This window comes from Lonchura striata, chromosome 24, assembly GCF_050655825.1.
Source record: "Lonchura striata isolate lonStrDom1 chromosome 24, ASM5065582v1, whole genome shotgun sequence".
Taxonomy (NCBI): Eukaryota; Metazoa; Chordata; class Aves; order Passeriformes; family Estrildidae; genus Lonchura; species Lonchura striata.
Genome location: NC_140726.1, coordinates 1,225,664 through 1,248,311, shown reverse-complemented (window position 1 = coordinate 1,248,311; position 22,648 = coordinate 1,225,664). Strand labels below are relative to the sequence as shown.

General features: G+C 49.8%; 1 protein-coding gene across 3 annotated transcripts in view; it reads left to right on the top strand.

The window, feature by feature from the left end:
• Nucleotides 1–22,648, top strand: part of KCNJ5 (potassium inwardly rectifying channel subfamily J member 5) — an 81,811-nt gene that overhangs the window by 27,618 nt on the left and 31,545 nt on the right. For 2 of the 3 annotated variants that reach the window (XR_002465512.3, XM_021531101.3), the window contains exon 3: nt 20,604–20,723. The exons of the other annotated variant lie outside the window; for it this stretch is intronic. Coding sequence is in view for 1 of the 2 variants with exons in the window: in XM_021531101.3 (XP_021386776.1) it covers nt 20,604–20,713 (110 nt within the window). In the remaining variant the exon portion in view is untranslated. The remainder of the gene's footprint in view (nt 1–20,603; nt 20,724–22,648) is intronic. 3 annotated transcript variants of the gene reach the window in all.

The following is a 22,648-nucleotide window of genomic DNA, read 5'->3' as shown; positions in this document are numbered from 1 at the left end:
AGGGGACCGAATTGGAGACTCAGACGAGGGGGAGGAAAGCCTTGGCAATATCAGACCATGTAACCATGCAAACTCAGGACATTTCCCACCTGCAAAACCTGCAGGCCCTCAGGATTTTCCTTGCAGAAGGTGGGTTCTACAAACTGAGTCTCAGGTGGTGTTTGGGACATGCCTGCACAAGGTAGCCTGGCAGAGGTAGGAATGGCTCCTATCCCCAGGGCCGAGCTGTCCCTGCACAGTCCAGTCCCTACAAGGACCATGGTCAGCCCTTGCTGTGTTTTGCAGGTGGACAGGGAGTCTCTGTACTGTTCTGAGAAAGAGCAGGTTCCATACCTGAAGAGAAATTGCTCCATTTACATAAAACATATCCATTAGTTGCCTGAGTTTCTATACTCCCTGATGAGCTCCCTGCCTCCCCAGACCTCACATGCCTCAGGCTTTATTTATAGCTTCCCCTGACCTTTTCATTACTCAGAGTCTCTCATGGATCCTGTCCTCTGTATGTTACCACATCACTTTTTCTTGTCCCGTCTGACATTTAATTTTTATTAACTGTGGTGTCAGGTAAAGCTGGTTTTCTTTGTTTTCCACGCTGTGTTCTCCTGCTCTCCAGGCCACAGAAAGTCACTCCAGATCACTTGGGAGAATTTTTTCCTTGACATTCTGAGATTTTCCAGCAGGACATCGAAGATTAAACCTGGATTTAGGTTAATAATGTCTTCCAGCAGGACGTGGAAAATTAAACCTGGATTTAAGGTTAATAATGAGCCCATGAGAACTGTAAAGTGGCTGCATGGACACAAGCCTCACTGCTAACCTGCAAGGGTCTAAGTGTGGGTCAGTCTCTTGTACACTCTTGTACCAGAAGGTGAGCACTGGTCACTGGGAAGCCTCTGTGCACCTCCTGGTTCTTGAGTGGCTGGCTCTCATTCCAGTTTGTGCAGACAGCAGGAGCATATGGTGGCATTTGGGTATGATGCAGACATGATGCAGTTTTCCAGCCGTGCTTAAGATGTTTGCCACGCCCTGGGTTGAGGAACCTCTTCTTGTTACTCGTTTAACTGAATAATCACATTAACACAAATAGTTTAAGCAGAAAACATCCAAACCAGGAATATTTGTGAGAGACAGATTAAAAAATACTTCCTTTAGCTGCTCTTCGTTTGGGAGGTTCCTAACACAGCAGCCTATTCACTATTGAATAGGATTTGCAGCAGTTCACTATTGGATGATGTGTTGTCTCCTGAACTTTACTGGCTAATTAAAAAATCCTTCCCTCAAAAAAATGAAATTCTCTTCATGTTTTCAGTGAGTCATGGTGCATGTTTCAGTGAGAAGTGCCTCATGCTGAATTTATAGCTGCATGAATCTGTATACAAACATGTTTGTACAAACATTTATTGGAATGGATCCATAGCTCAGCTCTGACACTAATGGACAGTAGAGAAGCACAAGCTAATGCCAAATCTCACTAAATTAAATCCTTTAATTCTGTTCAATAGAGCATCTAAATGCCCAAATGCTGGGTGGGAGAATCTCAAATGCAGGCACTGGGATGGGTGGCTCTAAAGCAGAGAGGAGGTGCACGGGGGGCTCCAGCCCAGGGACCCTCGGGGAGCAGAGGGAGCTGCCAGGAGTCCCCAGCTGGTGCCAGAGGCAGGAGAAGTCTTGGCCACCCCCCAGCCATGGAGAAGCCCTAAGAAGACCCGGAGGGACAGGCTGTGAGTCCTCATACCTGGGCTTTGGTAAAGCCTCTGCCAGCACTTCCCAGAGTATTCTGCTGAGAAACCCTCTGCTCGCGGCTTGGCCGGTGTGCTCAGGTAACAGCCAGCAGATGGCAGGGAACGGGTTAAACCCAGCTGGGCAGGGCTGGGGCTCCCGAGGCTCAGCCTGGCACCAGGCCTGGTCAGTGCCTTTCTGCAGGGCGTGGGGAGGGGATGGAGGGCACCCCAGTCAGTGCCACCCAGCTGGGCGCCTGTGCCTGTGGTGTAGCTGTGGTGTAGCTGTGGCTGTGGCTGTGCTGTGGCTGTGGCTGTGCTGTGGCTGTGGCTGTGATGTGGCTGTATTGTAGATGTGGCTGTGGCTGTGCCTGTGGTGTAGCTGTGGTGTAGCTGTGGCTGTGCTGTGGCTGTGGCTGTGATGTGGCTGTGTTGTAGGTGTGGCTGTGGCTGTGGCTGTGGTGTGGCTGTGTTGTAGGTGTGGCTGTGGTGTAGCTGTGCCTCTGGCTGTGGCTGTGCTGTGGCTGTGCTGTGGCTGTGCTGTGGCTGTGGCTGTGTTGTAGGTGTGGCTGTGGCTGTGTTGTAGGTGTGGCTGTGGCTGTGCTGTGGCTGTGCTGTGGCTGTGCTGTGGCTGTGGCTGTGTTGTAGGTGTGGCTGTGGTGTACCTTTGACTGTGGTGTAGCTGTGCCTCTGGCTGTGGTGTGGCTGTGGCTGTGCTGTGGCTGTGCTGTGGCTGTGGCTGTGTTGTAGGTGTGGCTGTGGCTGTGTTGTGGCTGTGCTGTGGCTGTGCTGTGGCTGTGGCTGTGTTGTAGGTGTGGCTGTGGTGTAGCTTTGACTGTGGTGTGGCTGTGCCACAGGGCAGGGGCTCTGCAGAGAGATGGGCACAGGCTGGACCCCGGATCCAACAGGGCACCAAGGCCGGGTGCTGGCTCCTGCACTGGGGTCACACCAGCCCTGCGGAGCTCCAGGCTGGGGCAGAGGGGCTGGGAAAGGCCCTGGGGTGCTGTGCCAGTGGCTGGACATGAGCCCAGGTGGGCAAGAGGCCGAGGGCACCTGGGCTGTGCCAGCCGTGGGGTGGCAGCAGGAGCAGGGCAGGGATTGTCCCCTGTGCTGGCACTGCTGGGGCACCTCCAGTGCTGGGGGCAGCCCTGGGCCCCGCTGACAAGGAGGACATTGAGGGGCTGGAGCGTGTCCAGGGCAGGGAACAGAGCTGGGAAGGGGCTGGAGGATTCCTGAGGGAGCTGGGAAGTGGCTAGAGAATTCCTGAGGGATCTGGGAAGGGGCTGGAGAGTTCCTGAGGGAGCTGGGAAGGGGCTGGAGAGTTCCTGAGGGAGCTGGGAAGGGGCTGGAGAGTTCCTGGGGGAGCTGGGAAGGGAATGGAGAGTTCCTGAGGGAGCTGGGAAGGGGCTGGAGAGTTCCTGAGGAGCTGGGAAGGGAATGGAGAGTTCCTGAGGGAGCTGGGAAGGGGCTGGAGAGTTCCTGGGGGAGCTGGGAAGGGGCTGGAGAGTTCCTGAGGGAGCTGGGAAGGGGCTCAGCCTGGAGCAAAGGAGGCTCAGGGGGACCTTGTGGCTCTCACAGCTCCTGCCAGGAGGGGACAGCCGGGGGGTCGGGCTCTGCTCCAGGAACAGGGACAGGAGGAGAGGGAACGGCCTCAGGCTGGGCCAGGGGAGGTTTAGTTGGATACTGGGGACAATTTCTTCACTGAAAGGATTGTCCAGCCCTTCCACAGCGGCCCAGGACAGGGAGGGTGGAGGGTGGAATTCCCATTCTGTGGCACCTGGGGACATGGTTTAGTGGTGGCCTTGGCAATGCTGGGCTGTTGTTGCCAGGCAGCTGCTGTTGGACTTGATGGTCTTAGAGGGTTTTTCCAGTTCTGTGGCTCTAATGCAAAGTTTTCTATGTGAATATTGATATAGTCTATATTCCAAAATGATGGAATATTTTGCATTGCTTTTAGATTAAAAGTTGAAACCAGATCTCCGAATTTCTCATGGGACTCTGGTATTATTTACTGAGCAATAGTATTGTGCTACTGTGTGTACAGGGGAATATCGAATGTCTGGAAGAATTAATTAATATTCAAGGAGTTCTGCTTTGCAATGAGCTTCAGCTGAAAGCTGTGTTCATTCATATACATTTAAGTGAGGCTTAGATTTGCTCGTTTTTCATAAATCTTCTTTCGAAAGGAGGAAAACAATCAGGCTGTGCTTTTATAGGGTGAATTTAAAATTAAAATTAGACATTTAGGTGTCATTTCAGTTGTAAAGTAGCCCTTAGTCTGATGGTTGGAACAGGGTTTCCAATTATGTTTAATTTGTATGCACAGGGCTTGGTTAGACAAAGTATTAAGGATTCTTACTTGTTCATAATATTTCTATCATGTGCAGGGCTTTTCAATACCCTCACTAAATTAGCTCTTGGAAGCCCTCGTTCACTATATTAACGTAATCTATCCCACACATAGTAAAACAAACTGTTTGGCCTTTCAAATGAGAGGACCCCAATCTTAATAAATATTGAATTATAAAACCCCTGCGTGGGGAATACAAGCTAATTCTTTTCTCTTTGCACCAGCTGTGAGCTGCTCCATGTGATGTATGGCACAAACTCTCCAGGAAAGAGGAGCAAATTGAAAACACCACCCCTGTGGGTTCCCTTATTAGACTGGAAGTGACTGTGAAATTTGCAGGACACAGCTCATTAAAACAAGGCTGGCAATCTGTGACCCTGGAGTGGGAAGAGGAGCTCCATGCTGGAAAACAGGCTGTTGCTTTGATTGGGGGAACTCTGCTAGGGAGGAGGAAAATGTGTGTGGCTGCCTGTTAACCCCCTCCCCACCAGAGCTCCTTACAAGGGGCAGGAGGTTGGGCAGCAGTGGCTAGGCCTGGTTGGAGATGAAGGGATGGGTTCCTGGAGAGCTGCTGGTGTTCCCCATCCCAGCTCCACGCTCCCAGGGCTGTTTGTCCTGCTTGGGCACTGAATGGTGCAGAGGAAATATCAGTGCCTGGATGTTTCATCAGTGGGAACTCAGCACAGCGCAGGACCAGGGCTACAGAGCTGCCTGTTCACTACTGAGGTATTTAATTGGTATTAATTTAGTGATAATTGCAGTGAGCCCCCTGACCCAGGTGAGCGTATTAAGAGGAGAAGATTTGCACAAAACCTGAGGATGGGTCAGGCTGGAAAGGACCTCAGAGGGTCACCAGGTCCTGGCTCCCTGCTCCAGCAGGGCCATCCCAGAGCACAGGCAGGGCACAGGATTGTGTCCAGTGGCTTCTGGAATATCTGCAGGGAGGAGACTCCACACCCTCCCTTCAGGGCTGGCACTGCCCGGGGCAGGAGTTCTGCCTCCTGGGCAGGGAATTGTTGAGCTCAGGCCCTGCCCGGGGCTCTGGGGCCATTGCTGGGCCTGGAGCAGAGCCTGGGCTGCTCTGAGTCCTGCACACAGGGACAGACAGACAGGGACAGACAGGGACACACATGGACAGACAGGGATTCACATGGACAGACAGGGACACACGTGGACAGACAGGGACACACATGGACAGACAGGGATTCACATGGACAGACAGGGACACACGTGGACAGACAGAGACACACAGGACACCCAGAGCTGAGGCCCCTCTCAGCTGAGGCTCCTCTCCAGGCTGAGCAGCCCCAGCTCCCTCAGCCTTTCCTGAGCACCAAAGATGCTCCAGGCCCTTGCTCAGCTCTGCAGCCTCCACTGGCCCTGCTCCAGGAGGAGCCAGGGCTGGGCACAGCACCCAGAGGTGTCCCCAGGGCTGGACACAGCACCCAGAGGTGTCCCCAGGGCTGGACACAGCACCCAGAGGTGTCCCCAGGGCTGGGCACAGCACCCAGAGGTGCTTCCAGGGCTGGGTGCAGGGGCAGGATCCCTCCCTGCCCTGCTGGCAATGCTCCTCCCAGCACTTCCCTGGATATATCATTGGCCTCCTTGGGCCCCAGGACAAAGTGCTGGGACAACTGCATTCCATCCTGGGCTGTGCATGGAATGATCTCTTGGATACTGGTGTTGCATTCCATCCTTCTGGCAGCTCGGAGCAGCGTGCTTGGTGTGTGCAAAGCCTCAGCTGCAGAGGGGCTGTCCTGGCTCTGTAAATCAGCTCCCAGCACTGTCAGAAGCCAGACCAGACCCAGACTGCACAGCCAATCTCACTCGCCCTCAGGCACAAATCCTTAAAATTCCTCTGTGTGAGCTGCACTACCCAGGGTGCTCCCAGACCCAGCCTAGTGCAGTTTGATGCTGAATATTCAGCTATCAGTTGTTTGCACTGAAGAAAAGAACAGGATAATTTACCCCAAACTTACTCCAGGTTCTAATAAATCCCATTTTCATGCCACCACAACCCAGGGGGGAAAAAAGGCAAGAATATGAACATTTTCTATTTGAGAAAGCAGCTCTCGTAGTAGTTAAGTTCAATCCCTTAAGTGATCATCTAATTCTAGTCTGACATTTTCTGTAAGTGAATAAACCTGTATCTTAATTCTCCCCCTGTCAAAGATTAAGTAATGCTACATCAGCTTTTAGCATGATTGATGCAAATAAAGACTATGAAAAATGTAGCCTGGTTGGAAACATTCAATGAAAGAATATATTTGGGGAAGGCTGCCCCCATCCCTGCTGATGTGGAAGGGCTGGATAGTGGGAAGAGAAAAGCTGGGATGACAACACTTAAACTGATGTTGCTCTGCATGAGGAAGAGGAAAGGCTGAGTACAAAAGGAGCTCAGTCATGGTGAGTGAGATCCGTGCTCTGATGGCTTGGGAAAATCATGTTCCCTTGAGGCAGATCCAGCTGGATTTCCAAAATGACCACTCAGTCACAAAGAAGATTTTGGCCCAGCTCACCATGACAGAGGAAGGAACCAAACCCCTTACCTGTGACATGTGGGGGATTGGTAACTTTCCCTTGGACTTGGAACTTTCCTTTAGGAAAGAGTGGGAAGTGGGGGTGCAAAATATGAAAGTCTTACAGATTTCTCATGCCCTTTGTGCCAATATTGCTGTTCTTCTTAGGGAGACTGAGGGATGGAGGGACACCTGACTTGAAGTGACAATCAGGAAAAGGCTCTATGATGTTGAACTTCGTGCTAGTGTGGTAGTTGTCCATCTGCTCCCTGTGAGTATTCTTAAGTCTCTGAACCATTTCATTTGTTTTTCAATTGAAAATAAGTTCTAAATTATTCCTGCTGTAATTCTGACATAAAAAAGCTGCCTTTTCCTCATCCAAGTCAATTCAGTGATTCACTCCTTACACAGTCTGCTGATGGTTATGAGGATGGAATTACAGGCTTTGTAAATTATTGTAAAACACATGCCTGGCTCCAAAATGGCTTATTTTCATATCTGTGATTTTAGAAAGTGAACTTAACAGTGCTGTAGTTTTCTTTCTGTGCTAGGAGGCTGGAGAGAGGATTTTTGGAATATTTGAGCCATACAAAGTGCAGATGAGACTATGGCTGGATAGGTGAGCAGAAGGAAAGAGAGAAAGAAAACAAAGGAAAAACTAAAGCCAGGAGAGCACAGGTTTATTTTTAGGAAGTGTTTATTCTTAGAGTGGGAGCTCACAGCCAGGCTGCATTCAGCAGGGCATCTGCACACAATGTTCTGACCTGCAGGTGCCCAAATACCCTTCCAGATCTCCACACAACCCCAGCAGCTTTGGGTTATCCCAAGAGAAGTGGCTGATTGCTTTTGCACCTGTGCTATTAATAACTGAGGTGGAGGGCAAAACTGATAGGTTTTAAATACTGGGATCATTCCTTAAAGTCAAATTATATTTTGCCTATGCATTTGTTCTCATCCCAATTAAATTTGTGGTCCTCTCTCTTTGAATAGTGCACATTCCAAAGATTAAGTAGAAAGTTACTGGAAAAACTCTGAACTGATAACATGAGATTCATATTTCTTTCCTAATTGCCACTGAGATGGATGGTTTGGGAATATTTCCAAGACTACACTTGGTTTAGTAGCCACACTTGGAGCACATCCTGCTGAAGCCTTAGCAAGTGCTGAAGGACTGGGATGTGTTTCCTGCATGGCAACCCTAAAGACTCTGGGATGAGCTGAACCAGCCTGGCCCCCGTGATCCCAGTGATTACCCAGAGAATCTTTAGCACATCTGGAAAGTTTGTTCAATAATTAAATTGCTCATCTGGGACTGTGAGTCTCAAACGTGCTCAATCGTTGGGCATTTGGCAGTGGATATGTTGGACCCCCTGTGGAAGGCTGTGCTCCCACAGGGAGGATTTCAGGGAAGTTCCAGCTGGAGTGCACTGATTCAGGCTCTGGATGAGAGGACGCTCTTCTTGCCGGCTTCCCCTCCGAGCTGGCCACAAGGAGAGAAGGGATGCTCAGGAGAGCTGAAGGAGTAAAGATCCCCCCCTCGCCCTTTTCCCTCCTGTCCCCCCAGAGGCACGAGTGCTGACAGCAGCTCTGGCTCCTATTTGTCCTGCCGTCCCAGGGCAGGGATCCTTTCCCCGCCAGGTCCTCGAGGGGTGTGAAGAGTGAACGAGGTGTGAACAGCACATCAAGTGGGCAGCGCAGGGAAGCGGAGCCGGGAAAGCTTTTGCTCCGTAAAAATAGAACGGGGCTGTTGGCAGCCAGAGGTGTCTGGAACAGATAAAGGCGGCACTGAGTGATGGGACTGGGGCTGTTTTATTAACGCAGCAGCCCGAGCTTCCTGACCTTAGGAGAGAGGACGGAGCTGGGCAGGACAGCCGAGCCTGTCATCTGTTCTTCAGCGCTGGAAGGACGACACCCTTAGTGGCACGAGCAGTGTGTAACCCGGCTCCTCACCTCCCCTCTCCGGGATGGGGAGCACAGGGCACATTTCCACCGAGCAGCGATCCCTGGAAAGGCGTGAGCTGCTCCATTAGAACTAATGGCTTCACCGTGCAGGAGCTGCAGCTCTGGAGTCCCCCTGGAGCCGCAGCATCCATCCAGCCGCTGCTCTTTGATCATCCCTGGCCACTGGCAAGCTTGTCTGTGTGCTTGGAATTAGCGGGAATGTTCTTCTCATGTGAAATATTTATAATACAAGGGGAAATTTTCTGACTAAACAATAAATGGCAGCGTGGGTTTGCTATGAACATCCCTCATGTATAACTGTCATAGCACAGCATTGCCTTCAATCCAGGGATCTCATCCATCCCCATCCCACAGAGATCAGCATATTACCAGCACAAAGTGATTTACCAGACAAGTCCCAGTTCCTGCCTGTATTATTCCATGATTTATGGCCCATCTGATGTGGCTGTAGCTGGAGTGCGAGACAGAACCTGCTCTGCAACACAAACAAAGGGTTATTAGACTAACAGATCTGATATTGAAAGATGGGTATCTCTTTGCATGGCAGCAAAGAGATGTTGTTTATTTGCTGTCTCACTCTACTCCAGCTCTAGCCTTGCTACTCTGCTGCCAGAAAGGCTAAAGCATAAAATGAAATTACAAGTATTAACAGCTGTGGGTTGTGTCACTTAGGAATACACAATAACTGCTGGAAGGGCCACCAAGGATGGGCAGGGACAGCAAAAGGGAGCTCAGCACTCAAACCCGTGAGGTTTCCCCCACTGGTTCCAGCATTTCAGGTTTGGCCTGATGGAAGCAACGACTCCGATTTCAGCCACTCTGCGGCTTCTAAAAACATTAATAGAGCACCTAAATTTAGAGCACTGCACTTTTGTTTCATTAAGAATTCCACTTTAGATGCAGACTCCATTGAATGTGCCCCCAGAGCAGCCCCATTCTGCTGCCACATGGACTAAGAGGAGCTCCCACTCCTCACAGGGCCTCCTCTCACCCTCAGCTGCTCACAGCTTGGGGCTTTCCTCACATCCCTCCTCATTCCTGCACCTTGAACCTCAGCTGACCCTGTTCTTTAGGTGTCATGGGGCAAATGCTGCCCAGCTGAGGGCACTGAAACAAAGCAGGTTTTAGTTTCCAGCTGAGTGAGGAGGGCTGGTGTGAGTGCCTGCAGGGAAAAGGAACACATGCTGGTTTGCAAACATCACTGGTGTTTGAATTGCTCTTCTGTGCTGTCTGGGCATGAGCAGATAGAGAAATACAGGGGTTCTTACAGATCTCACGGAAGCTGAGACTCAGAGGTGCTGAAATCAGGCTTCAAACAGCACTGCAAAGAGTGAAATCAGGAGCTCCTCTTCTGGGTACCTCAGCCCAGCTTTGGGCACTGAACCTCTCACTTAGAGGGCTTTGGATGCTCCCAGGTGTCCTGCTGGTGGATCATGTTACCCAGGAGACAGCAGAAGCCCTGGGGCAATGAGCTGAAACTTCAGGAAAAACAGGTACTGGTGTAACAGATGGGACCTTGGCCCAAAGCTTAGAAATAATGAGAATTAGAAGTGTGTCACCAGGGAAAAGCAAGATCAAATGCTTTAAATCACAATATATTACACTTCCCCCAGCACTTTAGCAATATACAGGCTTAATGCCTCTTTTTTGCCCTTTTTAGGGGAAAGAATGCCTCTGTGTGGACTTACCTAAATAGCTTGGGAATTTTTTAGCACTTGATTGTTCTAAAATATTGAGGGTTTGTGGCACTTGAGCAGATGGACTTGAAATCCCTGTTTTGCATCTTGATGGTTTTTCTCTTTGGCCTCATTTGTTAAAGGCAGAGGGATTGTCAGGCCAGAGGCATTTCTGTCATCTCCTGGGAGATGGTGCCTGTGACTTTCTGCTTTCCATGGAAACCAGAGCAGGAAATAGTTAACAAAAGGCTCCCAGCTCTGCAGTGTGAGAGAGCAGGTTAAGAGGTTTGGGGGAAAAAAAAACCCAGAAAACAAGAGTATCACTCTCAGCAGCAGCCAAGGGCAGAGCTCTCCAGATCTCCTGTCAGAGCCCGTTGCTGGGGCAGTCAGGCTCACTCTGTTCTCCAGAGCCTTGTGTGGTTTGAGGGCTCCACAGACCTGCCTCACCCTCCCCTTCAGCCTGAAAATCCTCACCGAGGAGCTCTGGCAAACTTGGGGAGATAATTTGGTCTAAAGATTGCAAAAACACCTGTCTGGCCTCCTCAAGGCAGGAAACCTCCCTGTTTGGAGCCCTGGCCACCCCATTTAATTGGAGGTTTCCTTGCTCTGGGCACCTTTGGAGCCTGACCCACCAGGCAGCAGCAGGGCCGTGGGCCTGGAGAGCAGCAGAAGAGCCACAGGAAGGTGCCACTCATAAACTGTCCTACTTTAGGGCAAATTTGGGAGAAAACATCTGGAAGGAGCCCCCAGAAAACAAACCCCCGTGGCCCCTCCCCACCCACCTGGTTCGGGAAGAATTTTCCTGGAGAGAAGTGGAAAAGAACCTGTTTATTTAACAAATAAAGCACTCCCCAGCACCAAAAAATGAACAACACCAGATGACAACAGAACTCTTTCACCACTCTGAAGAGGTGACAAATCCAGAAAGTCTCTCCTGGGGGTGGTCGCCGGGTCTGGGCGCTGGGGATTGCTCTGGGCACTGGGGATGGCTGCTGCAGATCACAGAGCGCAGGCTCCCGGTGCTCCTCGGGGTTTAGAGGGTCCCAGTCCAGAGCAGGTTGGATGGTATTCACGAAGGGAAATAAAAAACAATCCAGGGAAAAAATTGGACTGCTTAGCTAAACTAACTAACAAGCAAAAGCAAAGGCAAAAGCAGGAGCAAGAGCAAGCAAGCAAAGCCATCACCAGCCTCTTCTAGACAGGAGACCATGGCAGGAGGGGAGCTGGCTGATAACAAGACAAAACAAACCTTCACTTTCAGAGTCAGGTCTGAAAGCACAGAACATAATATCAAACATAAACAGAACACACGACTGGGGACACCAGCACCATGATGTCACCCGCACACAGCCTGGCTTCCTGGCAGGAAAGTGTCCCCTGGAGATGTCTGCTGGGACCTTCCCCTCCGGTGCCTTGGCTTCTCCTTTGGTGTGCAATGGGAATCTCCCTCTCAGCTCTTCTGTGACTTCACTGGTACTGATGAAATGTTAATGCTCCAGAGGGGTCATTGCTGCAGGTCTGTTCTTGGTTCATTTTCTCCTCGTGGCCATGCGCTGTGGAGGACAATTTCCCTGCTCTCTCCTGTGGTATTTTGTCACAGTTCTTCACATCCCCTCTGCCACGCAGCTTTCCCTGGGGAACTCCCAGCCTCTGCTTTTCCCTGGCAGGCCATGCAGGAAAGGGCTGAGATTTCAGAGCAGAGCAAAGCACTCCAAGCACAAAAGCACACAGAGATTCAAAGCCTCCCCCACCTGTGTTCCCAGAGAACTTGCTGAGTCTCAGCAGTCCTTTCCTGAACACAATTGTGCCTGCAAAGAACCTGTCTGAGCATTGTATAGCACAGGGCAGACTTTTAAGTCCTTTTTTCTTCCTTTTGTTCTTGTATCCAAGGCCTTTCACTCTTTCATTTATGGATTTGGCGCCCATCTTTCATTTTTTGCCCTGAAAAGCTGCCTGAAGCAGGGCTCAGCAGGAATCAGACAGGCAGCTCAGCCCTCCTGGCTTTGCACAGCAGTGTTCCATGGGGATGACCATTCCCAGGGCACAGCTCCCTGCTTCCTGCTCTTTGGGGTGTGCATGTGTGGAATCCTCTGACTCCTTTCCCCCCAGGGAAATCCCCAGAGCCCTCCCTTGGAGAGACTCCCGTGGAGTCTACTTGGATGTGCTGGGCAAACCCAGGCTCTGGCACTTCACACCCACCCCATCCCCCTGCCCCACAGGGCACACAGGGACTGTCACAAGGCCCACTATAGACACAGAACATTCCAGCAAGGCAAATCACCCTGGATGTGATGCCTAAAGGCATTTTCAATACTGGGAAATAAGGGCTCATTTATTCCCTCGAAGATTTCTGTTCCAGGATGAAGAGCAGTGATGGAATTCTGCCACAGAGCAGGCAGGTCTGCACAGTCACCCTTGTACTGCTTAGCAAGACCTGTTTGGGTCTGGCAGCTCAGATTTCCCTGTCTCAAGATGCTTTGAAAGGCTTTGCCTTGAGTGCACTTCCATCCACTCGAGATAAATAATTGTGTTATCAATCCACAGCAAAGTCTGAACCTCTGTGGCTTCACAGGAGCAGCACTTGCAGCCTTGCAGCAGCTCTGCAGCTCCCAGTGCTCACACAGCAAGGGCACCCAGAGCAGCTGGGGCTGCCCCTGGATCCCTGGCCGTGCCCACAGCCAGGCTGGACAGGGCTGGGAGCAGCCTGGGACAGTGAGAGGTGTCCCTGCCATGGCACTGGATGGGCTTTAAGGGCCCTGCCAACCCCACCAGCTCTGGGATTCTGTGATTCTCACTCCCTGTGATGATCCCTGGCTCTAGGGATCATCCTCCACTGTGCATGGTGGGATGCAAACCTGGAGCTTCTTCCTCTATGGGCAAATCCTATTTCAGCTACCTTAAATAATTTCTTCCCCAAAAAAGCTTACAGCAGCTTTCTGCTGGAAGCAGGGGGATGGTTGTCAAAGCCTCAGGTAACCCCTTTGGTGTGGGGCAGGCAGTGGGGAGAGGTGGTAATGAGGTGCTGGGAAAGCTTCAGTCCCCAGCGAGGGAGAGCAGCAGCTCTGAGCTCCGGAGCAGCAGAGCCCGTGCTGACAGGGGACGGCTGACTGAGGCCTCGAGTGCTTTAGGGACAGACTCATTCTGTGCCTCTGAACAGAATTTCTGGACTTGCAAGTTTATGGACACACTTTTTTGGTCAGCAATGGAACAAGCAAACAGGTCATATTTGTGTGTCCACCTCACTCCAAAGTGAGGGCCCTGCCTGCAGGCTGCTTAAACTGAGAATTCTCTGTCCTTCTCCTCCTGTGTCTGAACTCAAAATGTCCCTCAGACATTTTTAGAGGTTCCAGGCCCTGGTCAGAAGCATTTGAGACCCTGGCAGGCAGCTGGAAACAGCTGTGATTTTGGGTTTGAACCATGGAATAATTTACCAACCGTGCAGGAAGAACAAGAAGACACAAAAGTTTAGATATTAGAGTAGAAGTAGTCAGAAAGTAATGGGAAGAATTTTTTAGTGCTGTACAGGGGGGTTTGTTTTTGTACATGGGGGTCAGAAATTTCAAGATGGATGGATTTGGGCCTGCCCTGTCCTCCCTCTTTCTTCTTCCTCAGCTCCATGTTCTTAGTGATGTTGGCACTCACAGATTGGTTTAGAGTAGAAAAGCATCATTTAATATAGGTAATAGGCATTGGGGAAAAACTGCAAACATGTAACACGTAATGTACCATATAAAAGATAGAAAAGCACCATTTAAATAGGTAATAGGCATTGGGGAAAAACTGTAAACATGTAACACGTAATGTACCATATAAAAGATAGAAAAGCACCATTTAATATAGGTAATGGGCATTGGGAAAAACTGTAACCATGTAACATGTAATGTACCATATAAAAGAGAGCAGCAGCCCTGGGTGGGAGAGAAGAAGCAGTCGGGGTCAGAGAGGATGTCAGGGTGTGTGTGTGCCTCTGCCTGAGCTGTGAGCAAACCACAGCAGCCCAGGGAGAAAATCTTTTAGACAATTTGCAAAAAACTGCCTTGAGACCAGACAACAGAGACTGCTGAGCCTTTCTTTGGGAGCTCGGGTTGGAGGAGAGACTTTTCCACCACACAGAGCCACCCCTGACCCAGGGTGGGCTTTGGCACTCCTGCAGGGCTCAGGACAGGGGGATTTGAGCCCCGGGAGGAGCGCACTGATAGCATGGTTATAAATACACTGCTGGTGGCAGTGCTCTGTGCTGGGGCTTCGTGCCAGCCATGGCAAGTGGGGGCCCGATGGAGGCTGCAGCAGCAAAGAACAACCTGTGGATTGCAGAGTCCTGCTCCTTGGCACAGGGTCACCTCCCTCGTGCTGCCCCCAGGCACTCTGAGGCCACCGCTGCAGGGCCACACGTGGCAGTGCTGGTCAGGGACCTGCTCCCAGCTGGAGACCTGCAGGGACAGCCAGCACTGTCCCCAGGCTGTGTCACCCAGGGCAGCTCCACAGCTGAGGCGGCAGCCACCTCCTGACATTTCCCCTGAGCTTCCCACCTTTGCCTTCCCCAGAAATGCTCCTGCTGCTCTTTGCTCTGTGGGACTGGGTCGTGTGTGCTGCTGCTGCCAGCCCTGTGCTGCAGGGACACTGAGACCTGCCTGGGAATCCTGAGTTATGGGATGCTGAGTGCCGTACCCACAGCATCCACCTGGACCAAACCTCTGCCTCCTGAGGGCTGCTGTGGGACACAAACTCTGAATGCATTCCCCATCCAGGTTCCTCCCTCCACAGCCCTGCTGCAGTCACAAAGGCAGGACCACAGCTCATTGAAGCTTTGGCCTGGGCTAAGCCTCCAAGGCTTGACTGTAAATCACAAATACGGATTGTGTGCCAGACAGATTTTTATCTTTTCCTAACTAAAGTACTGCTGGTAACTCCAAAGTGCTGGCAGAAATTTTCCCTGCTGCGAGTGTGGACACTGGGGAGGATAACAAAGTGTGTTTGTGTGGCTTGGGCTGCTACTTAACTCGAGAAGAGACTCCACATTCTCATTAGAAAGTACCATTTTACCTTTTTATTGTTTTTTAATGAAACCATTTCTTCCCGAAAGAGAATTGCCTTTTTCCTAAGTGGACATTTTCATGAAAAAATAATCCCTGAGTTTTCATTACAGTCTTGAACAAGAATTTGAAAATAAAATCCACTTGTTTCTTCCCCTGGCACTCTGCAAAAAGGAAAAATAGAAGAAAAAGAGAGCAAATGTGAATTCTCAACACGCATTTTTGTGGACAGAGTGGAAACATGTAAAAGCTTTTACAAAAGGTTTTGAAATGCTATGAATTGAGTTGACATTTTCCAAAGTCCTCATAAACCCCACTGGATTATTTTGGGTGGATTTCAGCTCTAAGCCCCAAAACCCAGTTACCAAATGGGAGCAATGTGGTTTTTCTCCCAGGACCTCCCCAGGCCCTCAGGAGGACTCCTTCCGGCTGCTGAGAAAGCAGAGGTTACTCTGTTATGTTTTGCTGGGATGAAAAGTGGTTTTGCTCTGGGAGGAAAGTAGCTTTGGTTTGGCTGGAGAGGCTGAACTCTCCCGGTGGACATGGGGGGTTCTCCTTGACTTCTCTGCTCCTTGGGGTGGGAGGGACAGGCCCAGCTCCTGCCCTGCTCCCCAAGGACAAGGAGCAGCCTGGGAGGAGCTGCCTGCTGCCCTCATGGTGTAAGTGGCCAAGCCAAGCTGGCTGCTCTCTGAGGGCCTCACCTGAGTGTAATTCCTGTCCTCAGCGTGCCCAGGGCTGGGGCCTTTCTCCAGGAGGGATTTGTGCACATGGAGTGGCTGTCTGGGAGTTCCTGCTGTGCTCTGGGCTCTGGCTGTGCTGTCAGCGCTGGTGTGAAGGAGGCTTGCACCAGGCAGTGCCCGAGCTGTGCTTTTGTCAGGAGCTGCTCCTTGCTTTGCTGAGCACTGGAGGATGGACATCCTCACTCAGCTCCATCCTGCTCTGCCCCCGGGGCTCTTGCCAAAGCCCCCTTTGCCCCTGCCCCCCTAAGGGCTGCATTCCTTGGTCCCAGCAGTAGCACAGCCTGTAGCTGGTGCTCAGGGCTTTGTGTTCCAAGGGTCCCACGGGTGGCTGATGCCACCTCCCACTTGTACAGGGGGAGAAACTGAAGCACAGAGCAGGCAGGATGTCGCTGTCAAGGCAGGACAGGAATGAAGAGACTCTGATCAGAAGGCTGCATGAAAGAAAAGCTCTGGTTTATTCAAAATACACTGCTCTTTCATACAGAGCTTCGTGAGGACCAACTCCATTGGTCCTGAAGTGAAAACAACCCAAAGCATTGGTGCAGAGTGCTTGACGCACAGTGAAAGAACTTAACTATAAACAATGTGAATAACAAGAGAAATAAAGAATTATTTACATTCTTTTCCCAGGCTTCTGCCTGGCTAGGAACTCCCATTTCTCTCTTTGACTGAATCTGAGACCCACGGCAGGTAATGGGATAAATGTTGAAAACAGGTTTGTATGGAAACTTGCTGGGTCTGAGAACCTTTTATGAGCCCTCTGTGGAGCTCTCTGACCTTCTCCTCAGCTGCTGACAGGACTCTGATAGCACAAAAGGCAGGAATTCCTCACTGATAACAAGAGTCCAGCCCAAAGAGCCAGTGAGGTATTGCCCACCTTGCCCTTAGACCTGCTTAGGGCCCACTGGCACTCTGTGACCCATCTGTGAGGGGGAAACTGAGGCATAGAACACCCAGGGCTTGCAAACCCCCTGCTTGTGCAGGCAGGAGAACTTTACTGGAAACTGCAGCACTTCTGGAGAAAGATGCTGGTGGCAGAGCAGGTCCTGCTGCTGCTTGGCATAACTGGCACTGAAGTGGTTTGTGGGGTTTCTCCTCCCTTTTGGCACCACAAAGGCAGCATCTTCCCAAGGCTTTGCCTCCTGCTTGTCCCACTGGATTCTCTGGGCACCTGGAACCTTTGTCTCGTCTCTCCCCTCCCAAATTCAGTAAAAAGCTACTTTTTATACTGCCTGAAATCCCTGACACAGGAAAATTTCCACCCTGCTGCGATCATTAGCCTTCCTGCCTTTCCAGTATTTGCAGCTCATGGATAATTTCTTTGCTGTTTTGGTGATTGTTTTGTTTTTTCAACTATTATTTATTCAGAGAGGCTCAGGGACTGCCACCTGCCCTGGTCCATGGGCAGAGCCTTCCCTGCACTTCAGCAGGGCTCTGAGAGCACCAGCTCAGGCCAGCATGGAAATCACAGAACAGAGGCACAGGCACCATTTGTGTTTGGAGGTTTGTTTTCACCAACAGGACAGGACTGCTGGGGTACATTCCTCGAGCTTTTATTGCAGCATCAGCCCCATTACATGGCTGAGACAATAGAAAGATGGCAAAAGCTCACGTGCAGCCAGCAGCAGCCAAAGATTTCTTTGTTACAGAACACTTAAAAACTTTCTAGCCAATGGCACATTGCTAAAGCTCACAGGCAGTTGTTCTAGCCTGTTACTACAAGTACACCTCTACCTGCTTCACACAATGCTTGCTTGTCTGCTTTCTATTAACAACACACACTACACCATTATTAAGCTTAAAACCTTCTGATATCTTGTTAAACATAGTCTTCTGCAGTTATAAGAGCTATCTTAGACTAAACCTAAAACTCAAGCTATTGTTCCATGTCCTTGCTTGCTGTACAATTGTAACTTTTTCTACCTTCAGAAACTAAGCTAAAACTAGTTCTGAGTTCTCTGTTCTTTCTGTTTTTAAGACCCGCTTTCCCAACTTTCTAAAAATCTCCTTACCTTTACTATTTCCCACAAGTGCTTCCTGTTAGGGCCTTGCAGCTGGTAAACCTCACCCGTCCCCAGTGTGGGGCAAGGAGCAGAGAGGTTCCCCACAGCAGCAGGTACAGGGAGGGGGCTCAGTGCTGGCACAGCACAACACAGCTTCTGCCCAGGAACAGGGAGCTGTGGGCTTTGGGATTGACTTGTGCAGTCCCACAGTGATCCCCAAGCAGGTCAAGCACAGGTGCCCTGGAAGTGCCGGGAATTCTCCTGTGGAAGACAAAGGAGGAGCTGCTGTGCTGGGCTCAGCATGTGCTCCCTGCCCACCACTCAGCAGGGCTGAAGTGCCTCTGGGACCTTTTCTCCAGCCCCAAAGTGAGATAATTCATGTGTTCAGAGGCACCAGGCTCCTCTCCTGACATCAGGCCACTCAGAGCCACCAGGAGCAGGCAGTCCAGCCTGCCCTGGGACCCTGGCAGAGTAAAGCAGCAGGGTTGCTGTGCCACGAGGCTGTGCTGTGGGAAATCCTTTCAGGTTGTTCCCAGTGCAGTAGGGAGGGCTTCCAGCCATGAAGGGGAATTGAATTCCTGCTGTATGGAGATTCATTTTCTGCCTCAGCCACCAACTGGGTGAAAAAGCAGCTCAGGATGCAGTAGTCCAGCTGTTAATGTGTTTATTGGGATGAATAGTATAGATAATTATAAAAGTGGTGGCTTCTATTTCTTTGCAGAAGGCACAAAACACAGAAACAGGCTTTAGGAATATGGACAAGCCTGTGTTTCCACAAAGCCATGTTTGATGGCAGGACACAATGGAGGTGTCTGTCACATGAACACTCAGCATTAAAGACTTGGTTAAAGCTGCCCCATGCTGTGGAGCTCCTCATGTTCTTCCAGGCTCAGCCTTCCCACTTCCTTATCCATCCCCAGCCTGCAGACTTCTCATTGCTGACCAGGTTTGTCCTTACAGATTGATTATCTGCATTTCTTATCTTGTAGAATTGGACCACTCTGTGTCCCTGACTTACCTGAATTCCCCAGTCCCTACTCTGACCCTGCTGTAGTTTTGCTCCGTGCCCCATTTCCTTCTCGTGGACTCTCTGCTCAGGTGTTTCCAGCTCTCTCCCTTTCTTCCTCAAGTTCTGCAGCTGCTGATCAAATCCTGCATTGTCCCTCCCCAAAGGCTTCTCCTGCTCTCCCTTTGGGGTGTCCCTTTTCCCCCCTGCTCCCATCAGGTGAGGGGCCCAGAGGGGACATTGCAGGAGTGAGGGATGCTCCCTGTTACCTCTCCAAGGATTTTGCTCCCTAGGGAAGGGTGCGTGTTGGTGCTGCTGTTTGAAAGGGAAGAATTTGGTGCTGTTTTGGAACCTTGAAGGCAAATCCTTCTTCAGGTGCATTGTTTGGATGACAAGGCAGACAAGGATGCAAACTGGAATCCAGTGGATGTTTTTCCATATCCCAAGAGATGTGATGGATTTTCAGCTGAGGCTTTGCTGGAGAACCCTGTTGTACTGCCTAGATGAGCTGGGCAATATTCCTGTGGCTGTATAGTTAAGTTTTTATGGAAGCCTCGTTCTGTTTAATGTAGCTGTAGTTGGGTTATAAATTAATAATCCCTGCTGCGGGGACTGCTGTGTAGCAAGATGGCTTGTGTGTAAATAATTCATGCCATTAAATTCATTGTGTTCCCTGTCTACAGCTCATTTACCTGCTGTGACTACAAATATTCCTCGGCACGTTGGAGAAGGTGTTGGGAGATGCCAGGCGTGAGAGGTCTGTCAGGAAGAGGCTCTTCCCCTGGCTAAATGGATCAGAAACTCCTGGGCCAGGGAGTGCCAGGGCAGTGTGGTTTGCACACATGACAGGGTGAGGATTTCACCTTGGCTTTGGAGACGGGAGGTTCAGGCTGTGGGAGATGGGCTCCCCTGGCACATCCATCCTGGGCATCAGCAGGAATTTCTTCATGGAGGGGCTGCCCAGGGAGGCCTGGAGCCCCCATCCCTGGAGGTGGCACTCGGTGCTCTGGGCTGGGGGCAAGGTGGGCATCGGGCACAGCTGGGATTGATGATCCAGGGGGGCTTTTCCAGCCTCGGTGATCCAGTGACCACAGCTCTGCCTCCTTTCCAAGCTCTCACTCTTTCTTTGTAGCTCTTGTAGAATTATTTCAGTGCTTGTCCCTACCAGTAAACCAGGAACAATTGGAATTCTTCCCTGCTTCACATGCAAATTCCACGGGGTTTCCAATGTATTTTTTTAATTTAAATTCCCCTATGTTTCCTTGAAAAGCAGCTCCCCAGAAGCAGTAAAGCCTCAGGCATCACCACTCTGTGCTGCAGTGAGCAGAGTAAGGTAATGATATAAATCCTGCACAGATGAAGGTAAAAGGCGTACAAACTAAAATTAAAAAAATATATATTATTGCATCCAAAAGATATTTTCCAGGGTTCTGATTCACAGTCTCCAAACTGTTTGCATATCTGTAGAAATTTGTGGAAAGCTGATGTTTCCATTTTGATGCTGCTTTATTACTCCTGTATTAGGAGATTATTTCAGACCACACTGGTAATGGTTTTCTGTTGTGATGTTGTCAGTTCTGGTTTGTTTTCCCTCAGCCTTGGTGCTACTCTCATCTGCATGTGATGATCCAGGGCAAGACTTGAGGGAATCCGGGGAGGACTGTGCTGCAATAACTTCCATCTTCTCCTCACAACCAGAAACCTGATCCTCTGACAGTGAGTAATATTTATGTGCTTTTATGCATCATACATAACCTGTAAAATTGTGTTATTGTCAAGTTACCATCATATATTATCTAGAAGCAACTTTAAAATGTTGGTTTAGCTTTATATATAAATATTGATGAGAAATCTGAAGCATGTTTTTCTGCAGAAAATACTTATATCAAACTCAAATTTATCTGGAAAATATGTTACTCCTTATGTTCCTGCTGAAGTCTACTTAGGAGACAGCCTGAGCAGGGCTGTGTCTGTATAAATAACAAGGACTATTAGTATGGGACCAATTTATTCACTGAAAAGGCTTCTGAAGAAATACATCAGCATTTTGGAAATCACTACAAAGGGTTTGGGTGATGTTTATTGAGGCTGAAGACAAATGTTTGGGATGGAAGGAAACAAGAAAGAAGCCCTGTAGTTGCAGGAGCTGAACAAAATGAGGCAGGTGCTTGTTAACTTTGAAACAACTGTGAGTTTTTTATGAGGGAAGTTCCACTGTTCTTTGTTTTGGTTAAAAAACAGGATTCTGTTTATCTGGGGAAAAGATTTTTAAATAGTGAAGGAATGAGTGACTGTGATTCAAAGTTTGGCACTTGGCAATTGGCCTGTTTGTCATGGCCAGGCTTTGTGCTGGGACTGACAAGTGATGTCCAGCACACCTGGCCAGTGCTCCAGACAAACTGGGAAAGTGGCCACTGCAGGTGACACCTCTGTGGGGCTGAGCTGGCAGGAAATGGCCTTTACTCTCTCCTTGTACAGCTGCTGCAAACAGGCTGGGAGTGTTCTATTGCAAGCCTGCAGGAGGGGCCTCTCAGCCTGCCTGGCTCTGAGGGGCTTTGCTGCCCTGCCTGGGTTTGGTGGGAGTCTGGAGGCTCCCCCAGCCCAGCCCAGCCCAGCCCAGCCTCTGTGTGAGGCTGTTTGCACAGAACATGGGCCATAATGCAACATGAAGTATTGTGCTCTTCCCTAACCTATTTACATGACTTCATTAGCATTGAATTTTACTAAGCATGTCAGGAGTGGAGAGGGAAATATAATCTAATAGGAAGGACTGTACCTCTCTGGAGCAGGGAAGCTGTGAGATAAAAAAGGGGGTTTAGACAGACAGGCAAATGAACTGAAGCACTGGAGAGGGAAATGATCACACTCTTATTCTTCCCCCCAAAACCAAGTTAAATTTCTTCCCACAATTTAATGCTGTGGCAATATTCAAGTGTCCCAACCAGTATATTTTGTAAGGATTGAAAAGAATAACAAAGCCAAAGGTGATGGATGATGCAGTGGCCAGCAGTCATTTGGGACTGGGATGTCCATAACCCTAAAATGCATTGATCAAATGCATGAATGTATCTCACTATCCCAAATTGTTTGCCTTGAAATGGAAGCAATTTAATCTTTAAAAAATATAATGAAAGAGCAAACTGTAAATGAGACCTTCTGGCAGCAGGACGGGCTGTGGTCCCAGAGACAGCAGCACTGGCCAGGATGACAAATGAGGTCATTAAAGTAAATAGTGTAAATTGAGTTCTGGCAGTGGGAAGGAATCCTTATTATGATGAAATGCATTAATATGGGAAGAAGAAAAGGGGAGGAGGAATTCACTGGTGACAGGCTTATCTGGGGCAGGGAGCAGTGTAATCCTGTGGCTCCTCCAGCACTTCCCTCATTGCAAGGCAAGGGGTCCATTTAATTTCACAGGACTTTCAGCAGGGCATGGTTTTGAAGTGCATTAAAGATTAGAAAGTGTTATCCTTCCAACAGCATCCAGGAGGCTGCTGAACCAAAGCCTGGGATCCTTTACTCACTTGGTCTCATCTTTGACATCACATTTGCAGCACACTTATGCTTTGCCTGCTGATTTTTCATTTTTAAAGAGCTTCTTAATATGAGTGTTCAAAACATGAGCATTTGGTTTCCTCTGG